General features: G+C 61.6%; 2 protein-coding genes across 2 annotated transcripts; both read right to left on the bottom strand.

The window, feature by feature from the left end:
• Positions 1-1,845: 1,845 nt before the first annotated feature.
• On the bottom strand, positions 1,846-3,654 carry LOC131822467 (testis-specific Y-encoded protein 3-like; the record flags this gene model as incomplete). The annotated part of the gene is made up of 3 exons (XM_059158784.1): positions 3,577-3,654; positions 2,108-2,185; positions 1,846-1,947 (listed from the first exon to the last, which is right to left on the bottom strand). Coding segments are annotated over exons 1-3 (258 nt in total), but the record flags the coding sequence as incomplete, so codon positions are not given.
• Positions 3,655-11,696: 8,042 nt separating this feature from the next.
• Positions 11,697-13,504, bottom strand: LOC131822463 (testis-specific Y-encoded protein 3-like; the record flags this gene model as incomplete). Its single annotated transcript, XM_059158781.1, has 3 exons — positions 13,427-13,504; positions 11,959-12,036; positions 11,697-11,798 (listed from the first exon to the last, which is right to left on the bottom strand). Coding segments are annotated over exons 1-3 (258 nt in total), but the record flags the coding sequence as incomplete, so codon positions are not given.
• Between the last annotated feature and the right edge of the window lie 1,458 nt (positions 13,505-14,962).

Below are 14,962 nucleotides of genomic sequence, written 5' to 3'. Positions count from 1 at the left end.
CTTGGTTTTGCGCTGGTGCTGACCAAGAAGATGCATGGCATTGCAACTCAGCAATGCAGGGCACAGTTCCAGGTTGAAGGGCAACAGAAAAAGCTCTCCGAGCCATGTGAATACGGTGGTACGAGGAGCCCAGGGGACCCCAGGGCCCCACTCGGGAGCACCTTACCCCTCCTGTGTGCCCCGCTCTACAGAACAAGACTTCCCAAGAGAGCCCCGCCTCTTCCCTTCCTCTGCCAGATCCTGCTTGGAAGGGTGGGGTTCTGTCCGCAGGCCAAGAACGGCTGTGCCCTGGCCCCTTGCTCTCCATCACCCCACCCATGGAATCCAACAGGATGGGGGTTGGAGGGTCCCACCAGGCTTCTTGCCTCCTTGCCATTTCCTGTGCCCCCAATATAAAACCACACATGGACACAAGGTGCTTTGTAACTTGTTTATGGCCCTTCTCCCTGACCCTGCAGCTAGGGGCAGGATCCTCTCTAGCGCTGCCCCTGCTGCTCCTTGTCCCTTTTGCTGTCCCGTGCAGGCTGAGCACCACGGAGAAGAGCCCATGCAGGTCTCTCAACGGTGGAGGCCTCATCAGATTCTTCTTGGTGGTGCAACACGGATGCTCTGTGATGTCCACTTCCACACGGCTGCCATGCCTTGACACACACACACAGACACACAGACACACACACACACACACAGAGAAACATGAAAATACACACAAAAGTCTTAGCTATTTGTGAAAATGTATGATGCCAGGGATAGTGAACGTGATGTTGTGAGCATTCCTTGTACTCGTGGGATCCCAGTTCCTCCACAGCCAGGGCACCGTGACCCTGCTTGGGATGGCCTGGGACCATTCCCAAGGACATGTGAACGATGTGGGAGGACACGCGGTGCTCAGGCATGTGGACGGCCGTCAGGGAGTCGTGGTCCAAGAGTGGGCTGGGACAAGGAGCCCGACTCCCAAAGACAGGCAGGCCATCGCCAACCGAACGAGCGGCAGGAGGACCGAGAGAGAGGCCGACAGCCATGGGAGACACTTCAGGAAAATGGGCTGGGGGAGCCTTGCTTGTCCGGATTGGCCAGGGGTTTTCCGAAGGACAGCATGGCAGGCATGAACCTGCCGGACTAGACCCATCCTCGGCCCTGTGTGTGCGCTCTGAGTTCCCGCAGGCTCACTTCCCACCCTGCCCCCTGCTCCATGGGTCCAAGCTCCTCTGAGCCTCAGTTTCCCCGCCACTAAATTGACTGTCCCCTGGCACCCCTGCCCACAGGGCTCTGGACCCAGCCCTCCTGGCTCCTCACCGACAGGTCGTCCTCTCAGCTCATTCCCAGGCGCCGCCTTCCAGCCTCGGGTAGTACTGCAACGGATTGGGCCACAGGTCCTCGATGATGATCTGGTAGGGGACAAAAGGTGAGCTGAGCACGGGGCCCCCGACCCCGTTGCCCAGCAGTCGGGACTCCAGCATCTGCGCTGCTGACGAAGGCGCAGGGGCCTCACCCCGGCGATCCTGTTGGACCCTGGGCAGCTGGGGTCACACAACCAGTTGAAGAAGTTCAGGCCGCTGGGGTCTCGCCTGCGGCTGGCAGCACCACGTTCATAATCCCAGAACCACTGGACTGGAGTGCAACGAGTCTCCCGATATCCTGCGGGACGAGGAAACTTAAGGGAGGCTCTCCGAGGCCTAGGACCCACGCCAGCTCTCGCTCTCAACCGACGACCTGTCCCCCTTCCTGTGCCAAATCCCTGCACTGCCCGAGGACCCCACACTCTTCCCTTTCCACCCCCGGGCCCTCATGCCGGGAAGCCCTCCGCCAGCTCCTCTGCACCTCAAGCCCACACCTACCGCCGATGCTAAGGTGATACTCCTTAACGATCACGTCGTTCTGGAAGTAGGGGTTGCTCCCAAAGTAAAACATCAACCTGCAGCGGTACTTGGGACGACCCAGTTCCTCCACCTGCCGCAGGAAAGCAAGAGAAGGGGGAGGGGGAGGGGTCGTTGACCCTAGGTGTTCTGCGTGACTGACTGACCGCAACTCTCAGCAACTCAAACGCACCCACTCCAGCTCCACCCCCACTCCCAAGGCACCACCGCTGGCCTCAGGCTCCAGGGCTAACCTCTAAATTGGTCATGTAGCTGAGCATGTCTGTGTCCTGGTCACCTATCACAGCTGATAACTGGGGGTGATTCAGGATCTGCCTTGGGTCAAGGAGCCTCGACGTCAAGGGCGCCGGAAAGAGAACCAGGAACGCCCCGGCCCTTCCCGACTGAGAGCCAGGGACGGAAGGCGGCCTGTGCAGAAGCAGCAGGCACTGCCCCGTCCCAACCTCCCCAGCGCTTGCCCTTTCGTCACCCATGCTCTGCCCTGGGGCATCGCAGGGCTTGGAGGATCAACAGGGCTGAGGCTCCCGGGGCCCAGGAGGGCAAGGTCAAGAGCCCGTCCGCTCTCCCTGCCTACGTCCTCTCTGGCCTGTGCCCGTGCTCGGCTGGGCCAGGAGGCAGTCAGTCACCACTCTGGATGTTTGGATGGTCTCGGTCCCCCTCACGGCCCCGTTTGCTTGTGTGCTCACCCGAGGCCCTGGGCCCTTGAGGGACCTTCTGTGCCCACAAGGGGGCTGCTCCGCTCGCTTGCAGCATGGCTGCACGCCCAGGGTCTCGAGCAAGGGCCTGGCAGAGTCAGCCACAAAGGGAGGAAAGGGGTACGGCGGGAGGAAGGAGACAGAGAGACAGAGACACCCAAACCCTGACGACAGACATAGACGGAGGGCTGGGAGGGTTGAGAGAGAGAGACAGAGAGAGAGCGAGCGAGCGAGCGAGCGCGGGTGGGGGACATGGAGAGGGAGAGGCAGGGAGGGAGGAAACGTGTCTGGGAACACCTGGGCCAGGGGCCTCGGCCGGCTTCAGGAGGGCCTGTGGAGACAGAGTTGGTAGCACCCGGGGCACCGTGTCCAGGGTCCCGGGGCCCGCTGAAATCAGGCAGCCTGCTGACTGACTCTCAATGAGTGCAAGCGCACCACAGAACCGGAGGTCTCCGGGAACTCGGCAACGATACACGGTTTGAAGGACACGGAACGAGGCGTGCAGCCTCTCCATCTGCCCCATTTACCCCAAATCCTTTCCTTCCAACATGTGCTCTGAGCCAAGTGGGCTGGGCTTCACTAGGGGTCCAGAGTGTTGACACGGGTTCCGGGACCGCAGAGGCGTGTGGGGGTGCTGCAGCCCCAAAGCACTGGCGCGGAGCTTCCACTCACAGAGGACTCCACAGGTCTCAGGCTCTGGCTTTCCCGCCAACGCGCACACCCGCACCCACCTCCTCCCGGACCACCCACTGCTGGACCCCGGCCCCCTAGGCAGTGCAGTAGAAGGGTAGACCCAGGGCTCAGGGCTTTGCGCTCCCTGCTGGCCCAGCAGCCTACTGCTGGCAGGTGCCCATTGCTGGAGGGGTGGGTGCCATGGTTGGGGGAGCCCGGCCCAGCTTCGCACTTCTCTAGCCCCTGGCTCAGGCTCAGGCTCTGCTCCCTGCTGCCCTGCTCCCACTGTCCTCCCCAGGGGCCAAAACCGAGCGGGCGCGATGAAGGAAGGATACGGCGCGTGCCCAGAAGCCAGGGATGCCCTGGATGATGGCCCTCCTTCGAGCCAGGTGACCACTCCGCTTCTGATTCATCCTGCGCTTGAGCCGCAGGTAGGCCCTGGTGGCTTGGACATCCACAGAGCGGAGCGCTTCCTGAACCACCTGCAGCGCGGCAAGGGCGGCCCCGGCTGTGTCGGGCCGCGGCACCGGCTCTGCCTGCGACAGCTCCTTCGGCTTCTCGACCCGCTCTGCTTGCGCCACCTCCTCGTCTTCCACCGCCACCACCTCCTCGTCTTCCGCCGCCAGCACCTCCTCGTCTTCCGCCGCCACCACCTCCTCGTCTTCCACCGCCAGCACCTCCTCGTCTTCCACCACCACCAGCTCCTCGCATTCCACATCCAGCACCTCCTCGTCTTCCACGGCCAGCACCTGCTCGTCTTCAACTGCCAGCACCTCCACGTCTTCCACCGCCCGCACCTCCTCGCATTCCACCTCCACCTCCTCGCATTCCACCTCCACCCCCTCCTCGTCTTCCACGGCCAGCACCTCCTCGTCTTCCACTGCCACCACCTCCACCTCCCCCACGATATCCAGCACCACAAGCACCAACACCTGCCCAGCGCCGGCCTCCTCTGGGCCACGCGGGGCCTCAGCTTCCCGCACAGCCGCTGCCACCAAACCGGCAGCCTCCACGGCCAGAAGCGCCCCCGCGTGCCCGCAGGAGCCGGTCTCCCTGAGGGCAGCCGCCTCCTCACCGCCCCCGTGTGGGACCAAGGTGGTCCCGGATTCTGGGGCAGCTCCGCCTTCCCCGGACCTCGACTCCCTCTCCATGTGGCCGTGCCCCTCAACCCAGGCAGCTGCGGAGGGCAGGCGATGGAGGCGGGAACCGCAGGTTCAGGTCCGCGCCTGGCGTCGGCGGTGGGCAGCAGCCGCCTGTCTGAGTGCGCGGGCCTGGGGCACGCATGCGCACAGGGACCCGGGGCGGTGGCTGACGCCACCAAGCGGCGCGCGGCGCGGCGTGCCGGGAGGAGTCACACATGCGTCCTGGGAGCGATAGAGACTCGGAGCCCCAAGAGGATGGGGGTGCTCCGGGGTCTCGCCCAGGATAGGGCCGTGGGCGTGGCCACCACCCTCCTGGGCCCTTGCAGGCGCCAGAGCTAGCCAGGAAGGCCGCCCGCGACGCTCCCCAGCGGTGCCCTCCGTGCCTCCCAACCCCTAACGTTTCTACACAGACACCTCGTAGGCCTTCCCGCGGTGCCCTCGTGTCACAGTCCCGCTCGTCCCTTTCACATCCGTCCCTCTGGGACCCCTCGCCTCTCGCTAGCATTTGAAATCCAGCGGCTGAATCCAGTGTCTCCCCGCAGCCCGAAAGCCTCCCACGCTGCTTCTTAGCGGAACCCGGGGAAAGCCCTGGGGGCATCGGCTGGTGCTCCAACGGTGCCGCGTCACTGTTGTCGGGCTTTTGCCCTGGAACAATCCAGCGGTGGAGGGAGCCAGGAGCCTACCACCAAGCTGCTGCGTGCAGGGACCACCCCCCTCCACACCCCAGCACCACCCCGTTCCACCCAGCTTTCCTTCAGAGAAGGAATCTGCACACAATGTCCTGGCCCTTAATTTTTTTTTTAAGATTTTATTTATTTATCAGAGAGAGAGGGGGGGAGAGAGCACAGGCAGGCAGAGAGGCAGGCAGAGGCAGAGGGAGAAGCAGGCTCCCTGCTGAGCAAGGAGCCCGATGTGGGACTCCATCCCAGGACGCTGGGATCAAGAGGGCCAGGAGGACCCTGGCCCCAAGAGCCACAGTCCCTGGCCACCAGGGTGCACACAGAGCTTCTAAGCCGGCCCCAGCCAGATCCCCCACTGGCACTGGGAGGCATGCTAACGGGCCAGACTTTAAGTCCGAGGACCAACTGCATCTTTCCGGGAGCCTGCCGCTTCGAAAACCCTTTCCCGCTGGACTTTCCTCTGCCCGACCTCTTTCCCTTTCCCGTCTGTGTCTCTTTTCCTCTTTGCGTTCTCTTCCGTCGCCGCCAGACCTTCATCCAAGGGCACTCGGGGTCTTCCTTGCAACTTTGCTCCGAGTGCTCCCTTTGTCTGGGTCCGTCGCTGAGTGGAGTACCAGCCGGGGAGGGTATGGCGCACCCACCAGGGGCGCATTGACAGCACATGTGTCCTTTCTCAGCACGTCCTTCGTGTCCGAACCACCCCTCATGCAGGTGCACGCCAGGGGGGGATCATGGGCCACATAGGACGCCCGCCACCGGAGGTGTGAGGAAGTCCCCGCGGGGCATGGCAAGGCTGCCAGCCTTGCCCTTGTCTCATGGGAGGGCCTCACATACCAAGGATGGGTGGGTGTGTCCTGGGTGTTTTGGAGCCGAAAGAAGCAGGAGGAGCTTCCTTGAGATGAAGGGCAGGCTGCTTGGTGGGCCCAAGTGTCTCCGTTGCCCACGTTAGCTGTCAGTGCAGAGAGGGACGCCTGCAGTGAGCAAAAGGCATGGCCGCCTGTGGCGAGCAGGCAAATTATCTGAGACTGTCCCTGAAAAGGTCCCGGCGTGGTGTGACTGGTGCAATCCAAACTGACCTAGAGGAGGGTCCTGAGGGTCCAGAGGCAGAAGTGCCCTCGAAACAGCACAGCCTTGCAGATGGGGGAGGCTGCGGTGGTGACAGAGAGAGGGGGAAGCCAGGGAGCCTGGGAGGAGAGCACCATAGCCCAGGGGGAGAAGAAGAGCTGGGGAGCGAGGGGGGCGATGGGATTGACGGACAGAGTTCAGGACAGACACGAGTGTGCAGGTGTGGGGATGGAAACACAGCGACGGAGCGAGGAAGGCCGGAGGCACAGAGGGAGGCTTTGGTCGTACAGAGGGTGCAAGGCGTACTGGCCCGAAAGACATACCGCCTATGCAGAAGGGACCCCCCAACACACACCCGATTGCGGAAGCCAACGGTCCGCTGAGCAGAGCTCCATCCAGTGGTGTCAAAGAGGTCAGCAATCGTGTTCCCTGAAAACACCGGTCAGACAGCCACAGAGGAAGTCACGGCGGCGGAGGAGAGGGTGGAAACAGACAGGGGCTTACACAGGAACCGGGTCTAGCAATCGTGGGCGCGAGGCGGCCCCGGTCAGTAAGGAGTCTTCACAGCCATCTAGGACATGTAGACGACGGCACAACGGGCAGCTTTTAAAAAGCTTCCCCTGGCTACGCTCCGTGCGAGAGACTGACCTTTTCGTCCCGTAGCCACAGAGCATTTGAAAGTGGGACGAGTGAGAGTGATGAGTGACCTGAAGACCTAGGCGTGGCCCCGGAGATCCCTCCCCCTCGCTGGCCGGCTGTAAGAGCGGGGCTGTTCCTCTGTTCCCAAGGATGCGTCAACACATGGCTTACGGCGCAGGCAGCCAAGGACTCCTCGAAGACTACTGAGACAGCCCCGGCCTCATCTCACTCCACGTTGAAGAACACGGGGCCCAGGGCCCAGGCAGATTGTCTCCGCGATAGAAATTCATACAAATCCAAGTCGGGCCAACGGCCCCGCATCTGTGGCAAAGCAGAGACTCACCAGGGCCAAAGGTCATTATGCAGCCCCAGCTACGCTGATATGGGCCAGGCAGGGATGCGACATCAGAGACGTGACGGCACAGGCATGGCGTCCACTCCCTCCACAGCATTGTTTCTGTGCCGGAGAGGATGACCACGTCAGCAAGAGGCAGGCCCCTTGCCAGACTGGTAGCGAGCACGGGCACTGGGGTCCAAGGGACAATGAACTACAGGCCCAGCCCTGCTGTGTGCAGTGGATGTGCTTGAGGACATCCCCAGGGAGCCCTCTGGAGGACTGGCATCGCCATCCCCCAAACCCAGACACTGGCCATGTTTGGCGCTGGCTCATCCTTCCCTAGCCTTGCACTCTGTCTTTACCCCAGGGAAGACATGAGACCTGATAGCTGGCCTTTTGTTCATCAACTCCCGCTGCCCAGCACCACCATCGGCACGGGAAGGACCTCCCCCCGCTGGGATGCCGTCCCAGAGCTTATGTGTCCTAGACCTCTGGGCAAGCATGAGGGCCCATCCCTTCCTCGCAATGGGGATTCCAAGGCAGCATCGTAATCACCAACCTTACACCAGGAGCTCAGGCACACCACCTGCTCCTTTCTGAGAAGGAGCTCATTCGTGAGCCTCCACACAGGAACATACAGGAACACGGGTGACATCGGTCTTCTACATTTCAGTGGTTTTCCTCGGGGGCCTCAGTCGACCTTGTCTTTCACCCCGGCACCAGGCTCCGTGGGAAGTTTTCACGGCTTCTGGTCAAGGGCGATGCTTCCTCATATGCATCTCAGCAGCGTGAACCTCCCTGGGTGGGACAGATATGCAGACACACACACACGGACACACGGGCACTCAGGCACTCAGAAGGGGGCTCTGCATTCCCACACCTGGCCCCTGAAACAAAAGAAAGGAGATGGCACATGTACACACAGACACACACACGGCTGCACACATACGCGCGCACACACACACACACACACACACACGGAGTGAAAATACAAACACACCCCATCGGGCTCCTTTCAAACACACAGACACACACATACACACGTGCTCACGCAAAAACACCGAACACACTAAATACACACATGTATCTCTGCAACTCTGGCACGTACACCAGACATGCATGCAGGCACAGAGGTGCTCGTAAGCACACACACACACACACACACACACACCATAGAGCTCTCACAGAACGTCTCTGGCACAGGCATAGACATTTGTTCCCAACTCAAAAGGACGTTCCCAGGTGTGACCTGGGACACTCGTAGTCACACACACACAAGAGACCACATCCAAAGCCTCTGGCAGACAGGCATACACAACTGACCCCAGCACATCGGAGCATGCACACTCACACAAACTTACCCTTGAGGAAAGGGCAGAATGTAAGCAAATCCCTTGTTCTGCATCCTCAAAGAACGCACGTGTATACAAGCCTGCACACACACACACACACACACACACACACACGCAGACAGGCGAGCGGTTTGCGAACCCACTGTACACACTACATACACACTCGTGCATATGGATCTGAGGCCTGCACACCATCCCTTGCATGGAGACACATAGGCGCTTGCAAAAACACTCGGGACACACCCAGTTGCCACAAGGTCTCTGGCACAGGCATACGCATTTGGCCTCACCATAAAAATCATACACGTGTGTGCCCAAAAACACTAACATGCATTCCCCACCACCTCTATGGCCTCGAGCCCACAGGCATAATAACGTGACACATCGGCGCATGCACAAACGCTCATAGCCCTAAGGGTACAGAAGCATGTAAACAAAACCCATCATCTGTGTCATAAAGAACACACACGTAGCCACTCTCTCAATCTCTCATACACACACACACACACACACACACACACTGACACAATTATACAATCACAACGAGCTCTACGCTCATACACAAAACACACACACGGAGCACACGCAGGCATGCATCCCTGCCCTCCCCCACACACAGCTATGCTTGCAAGCACACGCACACACGACAACACATCCAAGGTCTCCGGCATAGGCGTACACAGTTGACCCTGCTCAAAAAAGAAGTCTGCCCCTGGTGCCCTGCAATCCATAAACATCCACAGAAGTGGACACACAGACATTCTCACCTGTCTAAAACACATACTCCAACGCACACTCCCTGAGGATGCAGACACATGCGAGGAAAACACACGACCTCTCTGACATAGAAATGCACACTCAACCGCTCAAGCACACCCACACGTGCACGCACGCACACAAAAGCCCATGCAAACCCACACTCATTCCCAGCACACATCCTATCTCTGTCACGGACTCATGTACCCTCAGCCCAAACACTGGACACAGAACTGCGCATGGAAACATACACCCAAAACACACAGCATAGCTGTCCAGCCCTTGTACAAAGGAGGCCCCAGAGAGACACAGACACACACACATGCACTACAGATTGTTTACTGAGGGGAGGCACACAATGCATACACATGGTCGAGGGCATAGGGCCATTCCCCATTGCCCCTTCACACACACACTCACACACACACACACACACACACACACACACACGTCCGTGTGCAGGCGCGGACCTGCCCTCAGCGGCTCCCTCACACATAAACACTCAGGATGTCCGCCATCCCATGGAGCACACCTGCGTTCCCTCACACATCCGTGGAACTGTCCCCTGCACTGCAGGAGGATCTGTTGCCACAGGGAGGGACCGTGAGCGACCGCCTCATCTTTGCTCCTCCCACGACCCTTGGTTTTGCGCTGGTGCTGACCAAGAAGATGCATGGCATTGCAACTCAGCAATGCAGGGCACAGTTCCAGGTTGAAGGGCAACAGAAAAAGCTCTCCGAGCCATGTGAATACGGTGGTACGAGGAGCCCAGGGGACCCCAGGGCCCCACTCGGGAGCACCTTACCCCTCCTGTGTGCCCCGCTCTACAGAACAAGACTTCCCAAGAGAGCCCCGCCTCTTCCCTTCCTCTGCCAGATCCTGCTTGGAAGGGTGGGGTTCTGTCCGCAGGCCAAGAACGGCTGTGCCCTGGCCCCTTGCTCTCCATCACCCCACCCATGGAATCCAACAGGATGGGGGTTGGAGGGTCCCACCAGGCTTCTTGCCTCCTTGCCATTTCCTGTGCCCCCAATATAAAACCACACATGGACACAAGGTGCTTTGTAACTTGTTTATGGCCCTTCTCCCTGACCCTGCAGCTAGGGGCAGGATCCTCTCTAGCGCTGCCCCTGCTGCTCCTTGTCCCTTTTGCTGTCCCGTGCAGGCTGAGCACCACGGAGAAGAGCCCATGCAGGTCTCTCAACGGTGGAGGCCTCATCAGATTCTTCTTGGTGGTGCAACACGGATGCTCTGTGATGTCCACTTCCACACGGCTGCCATGCCTTGACACACACACACAGACACACAGACACACACACACACACACAGAGAAACATGAAAATACACACAAAAGTCTTAGCTATTTGTGAAAATGTATGATGCCAGGGATAGTGAACGTGATGTTGTGAGCATTCCTTGTACTCGTGGGATCCCAGTTCCTCCACAGCCAGGGCACCGTGACCCTGCTTGGGATGGCCTGGGACCATTCCCAAGGACATGTGAACGATGTGGGAGGACACGCGGTGCTCAGGCATGTGGACGGCCGTCAGGGAGTCGTGGTCCAAGAGTGGGCTGGGACAAGGAGCCCGACTCCCAAAGACAGGCAGGCCATCGCCAACCGAACGAGCGGCAGGAGGACCGAGAGAGAGGCCGACAGCCATGGGAGACACTTCAGGAAAATGGGCTGGGGGAGCCTTGCTTGTCCGGATTGGCCAGGGGTTTTCCGAAGGACAGCATGGCAGGCATGAACCTGCCGGACTAGACCCATCCTCGGCCCTGTGTGTGCGCTCTGAGTTCCCGCAGGCTCACTTCCCACCCTGCCCCCTGCTCCATGGGTCCAAGCTCCTCTGAGCCTCAGTTTCCCCGCCACTAAATTGACTGTCCCCTGGCACCCCTGCCCACAGGGCTCTGGACCCAGCCCTCCTGGCTCCTCACCGACAGGTCGTCCTCTCAGCTCATTCCCAGGCGCCGCCTTCCAGCCTCGGGTAGTACTGCAACGGATTGGGCCACAGGTCCTCGATGATGATCTGGTAGGGGACAAAAGGTGAGCTGAGCACGGGGCCCCCGACCCCGTTGCCCAGCAGTCGGGACTCCAGCATCTGCGCTGCTGACGAAGGCGCAGGGGCCTCACCCCGGCGATCCTGTTGGACCCTGGGCAGCTGGGGTCACACAACCAGTTGAAGAAGTTCAGGCCGCTGGGGTCTCGCCTGCGGCTGGCAGCACCACGTTCATAATCCCAGAACCACTGGACTGGAGTGCAACGAGTCTCCCGATATCCTGCGGGACGAGGAAACTTAAGGGAGGCTCTCCGAGGCCTAGGACCCACGCCAGCTCTCGCTCTCAACCGACGACCTGTCCCCCTTCCTGTGCCAAATCCCTGCACTGCCCGAGGACCCCACACTCTTCCCTTTCCACCCCCGGGCCCTCATGCCGGGAAGCCCTCCGCCAGCTCCTCTGCACCTCAAGCCCACACCTACCGCCGATGCTAAGGTGATACTCCTTAACGATCACGTCGTTCTGGAAGTAGGGGTTGCTCCCAAAGTAAAACATCAACCTGCAGCGGTACTTGGGACGACCCAGTTCCTCCACCTGCCGCAGGAAAGCAAGAGAAGGGGGAGGGGGAGGGGTCGTTGACCCTAGGTGTTCTGAGTGACTGACTGACCGCAACTCTCAGCAACTCAAACGCACCCACTCCAGCTCCACCCCCACTCCCAAGGCACCACCGCTGGCCTCAGGCTCCAGGGCTAACCTCTAAATTGGTCATGTAGCTGAGCATGTCTGTGTCCTGGTCACCTATCACAGCTGATAACTGGGGGTGATTCAGGATCTGCCTTGGGTCAAGGAGCCTCGACGTCAAGGGCGCCGGGAAGAGAACCAGGAACGCCCCGGCCCTTCCCGACTGAGAGCCAGGGACGGAAGGCGGCCTGTGCAGAAGCAGCAGGCACTGCCCCGTCCCAACCTCCCCAGCGCTTGCCCTTTCGTCACCCATGCTCTGCCCTGGGGCATCGCAGGGCTTGGAGGATCAACAGGGCTGAGGCTCCCGGGGCCCAGGAGGGCAAGGTCAAGAGCCCGTCCGCTCTCCCTGCCTACGTCCTCTCTGGCCTGTGCCCGTGCTCGGCTGGGCCAGGAGGCAGTCAGTCACCACTCTGGATGTTTGGATGGTCTCGGTCCCCCTCACGGCCCCGTTTGCTTGTGTGCTCACCCGAGGCCCTGGGCCCTTGAGGGACCTTCTGTGCCCACAAGGGGGCTGCTCCGCTCGCTTGCAGCATGGCTGCACACCCAGGGTCTCGAGCAAGGGCCTGGCAGAGTCAGCCACAAAGGGAGGAAAGGGGTACGGCGGGAGGAAGGAGACAGAGAGACAGAGACACCCAAACCCTGACGACAGACATAGACGGAGGGCTGGGAGGGTTGAGAGAGAGAGACAGAGAGAGAGCGAGCGAGCGAGCGAGCGCGGGTGGGGGACATGGAGAGGGAGAGGCAGGGAGGGAGGAAACGTGTCTGGGAACACCTGGGCCAGGGGCCTCGGCCGGCTTCAGGAGGGCCTGTGGAGACAGAGTTGGTAGCACCCGGGGCACCGTGTCCAGGGTCCCGGGGCCCGCTGAAATCAGGCAGCCTGCTGACTGACTCTCAATGAGTGCAAGCGCACCACAGAACCGGAGGTCTCCGGGAACTCGGCAACGATACACGGTTTGAAGGACACGGAACGAGGCGTGCAGCCTCTCCATCTGCCCCATTTACCCCAAATCCTTTCCTTCCAACATGTGCTCTGAGCCAAGTGGGCTGGGCTTCACTAGGGGTCCAGAGTGTTGACACGGGTTCCGGGACCGCAGAGGCGTGTGGGGGTGCTGCAGCCCCAAAGCACTGGCGCGGAGCTTCCACTCACAGAGGACTCCACAGGTCTCAGGCTCTGGCTTTCCCGCCAACGCGCACACCCGCACCCACCTCCTCCCGGACCACCCACTGCTGGACCCCGGCCCCCTAGGCAGTGCAGTAGAAGGGTAGACCCAGGGCTCAGGGCTTTGCGCTCCCTGCTGGCCCAGAGCCTACTGCTGGCAGGTGCCCATTGCTGGAGGGGTGGGTGCCATGGTTGGGGGAGCCCGGCCCAGCTTCGCACTTCTCTAGCCCCTGGCTCAGGCTCAGGCTCTGCTCCCTGCTGCCCTGCTCCCACTGTCCTCCCCAGGGGCCAAAACCGAGCGGGCGCGATGAAGGAAGGATACGGCGCGTGCCCAGAAGCCAGGGATGCCCTGGATGATGGCCCTCCTTCGAGCCAGGTGACCACTCCGCTTCTGATTCATCCTGCGCTTGAGCCGCAGGTAGGCCCTGGTGGCTTGGACATCCACAGAGCGGAGCGCTTCCTGAACCACCTGCAGCGCGGCAAGGGCGGCCCCGGCTGTGTCGGGCCGCGGCACCGGCTCTGCCTGCGACAGCTCCTTCGGCTTCTCGACCCGCTCTGCTTGCGCCACCTCCTCGTCTTCCACCGCCACCACCTCCTCGTCTTCCGCCGCCAGCACCTCCTCGTCTTCCGCCGCCACCACCTCCTCGTCTTCCACCGCCAGCACCTCCTCGTCTTCCACCACCACCAGCTCCTCGCATTCCACATCCAGCACCTCCTCGTCTTCCACGGCCAGCACCTGCTCGTCTTCAACTGCCAGCACCTCCACGTCTTCCACCGCCCGCACCTCCTCGCATTCCACCTCCACCTCCTCGCATTCCACCTCCACCCCCTCCTCGTCTTCCACGGCCAGCACCTCCTCGTCTTCCACTGCCACCACCTCCACCTCCCCCACGATATCCAGCACCACAAGCACCAACACCTGCCCAGCGCCGGCCTCCTCTGGGCCACGCGGGGCCTCAGCTTCCCGCACAGCCGCTGCCACCAAACCGGCAGCCTCCACGGCCAGAAGCGCCCCCGCGTGCCCGCAGGAGCCGGTCTCCCTGAGGGCAGCCGCCTCCTCACCGCCCCCGTGTGGGACCAAGGTGGTCCCGGATTCTGGGGCAGCTCCGCCTTCCCCGGACCTCGACTCCCTCTCCATGTGGCCGTGCCCCTCAACCCAGGCAGCTGCGGAGGGCAGGCGATGGAGGCGGGAACCGCAGGTTCAGGTCCGCGCCTGGCGTCGGCGGTGGGCAGCAGCCGCCTGTCTGAGTGCGCGGGCCTGGGGCACGCATGCGCACAGGGACCCGGGGCGGTGGCTGACGCCACCAAGCGGCGCGCGGCGCGGCGTGCCGGGAGGAGTCACACATGCGTCCTGGGAGCGATAGAGACTCGGAGCCCCAAGAGGATGGGGGTGCTCCGGGGTCTCGCCCAGGATAGGGCCGTGGGCGTGGCCACCACCCTCCTGGGCCCTTGCAGGCGCCAGAGCTAGCCAGGAAGGCCGCCCGCGACGCTCCCCAGCGGTGCCCTCCGTGCCTCCCAACCCCTAACGTTTCTACACAGACACCTCGTAGGCCTTCCCGCGGTGCCCTCGTGTCACAGTCCCGCTCGTCCCTTTCACATCCGTCCCTCTGGGACCCCTCGCCTCTCGCTAGCATTTGAAATCCAGCGGCTGAATCCAGTGTCTCCCCGCAGCCCGAAAGCCTCCCACGCTGCTTCTTAGCGGAACCCGGGGAAAGCCCTGGGGGCATCGGCTGGTGCTCCAACGGTGCCGCGTCACTGTTGTCGGGCTTTTGCCCTGGAACAATCCAGCGGTGGAGGGAGCCAGGAGCCTACCACCAAGCTGCTGCGTGCAGGGACCACCCCCCTCCACACCCCAGCA

This window comes from Mustela lutreola, chromosome Y (genome assembly GCF_030435805.1).
Source record: "Mustela lutreola isolate mMusLut2 chromosome Y, mMusLut2.pri, whole genome shotgun sequence".
Classification (NCBI taxonomy): domain Eukaryota; kingdom Metazoa; phylum Chordata; class Mammalia; order Carnivora; family Mustelidae; genus Mustela; species Mustela lutreola.
Note: the sequence above shows the minus strand (reverse complement) of the source record. Positions and strands in the feature narration are given on the sequence as shown.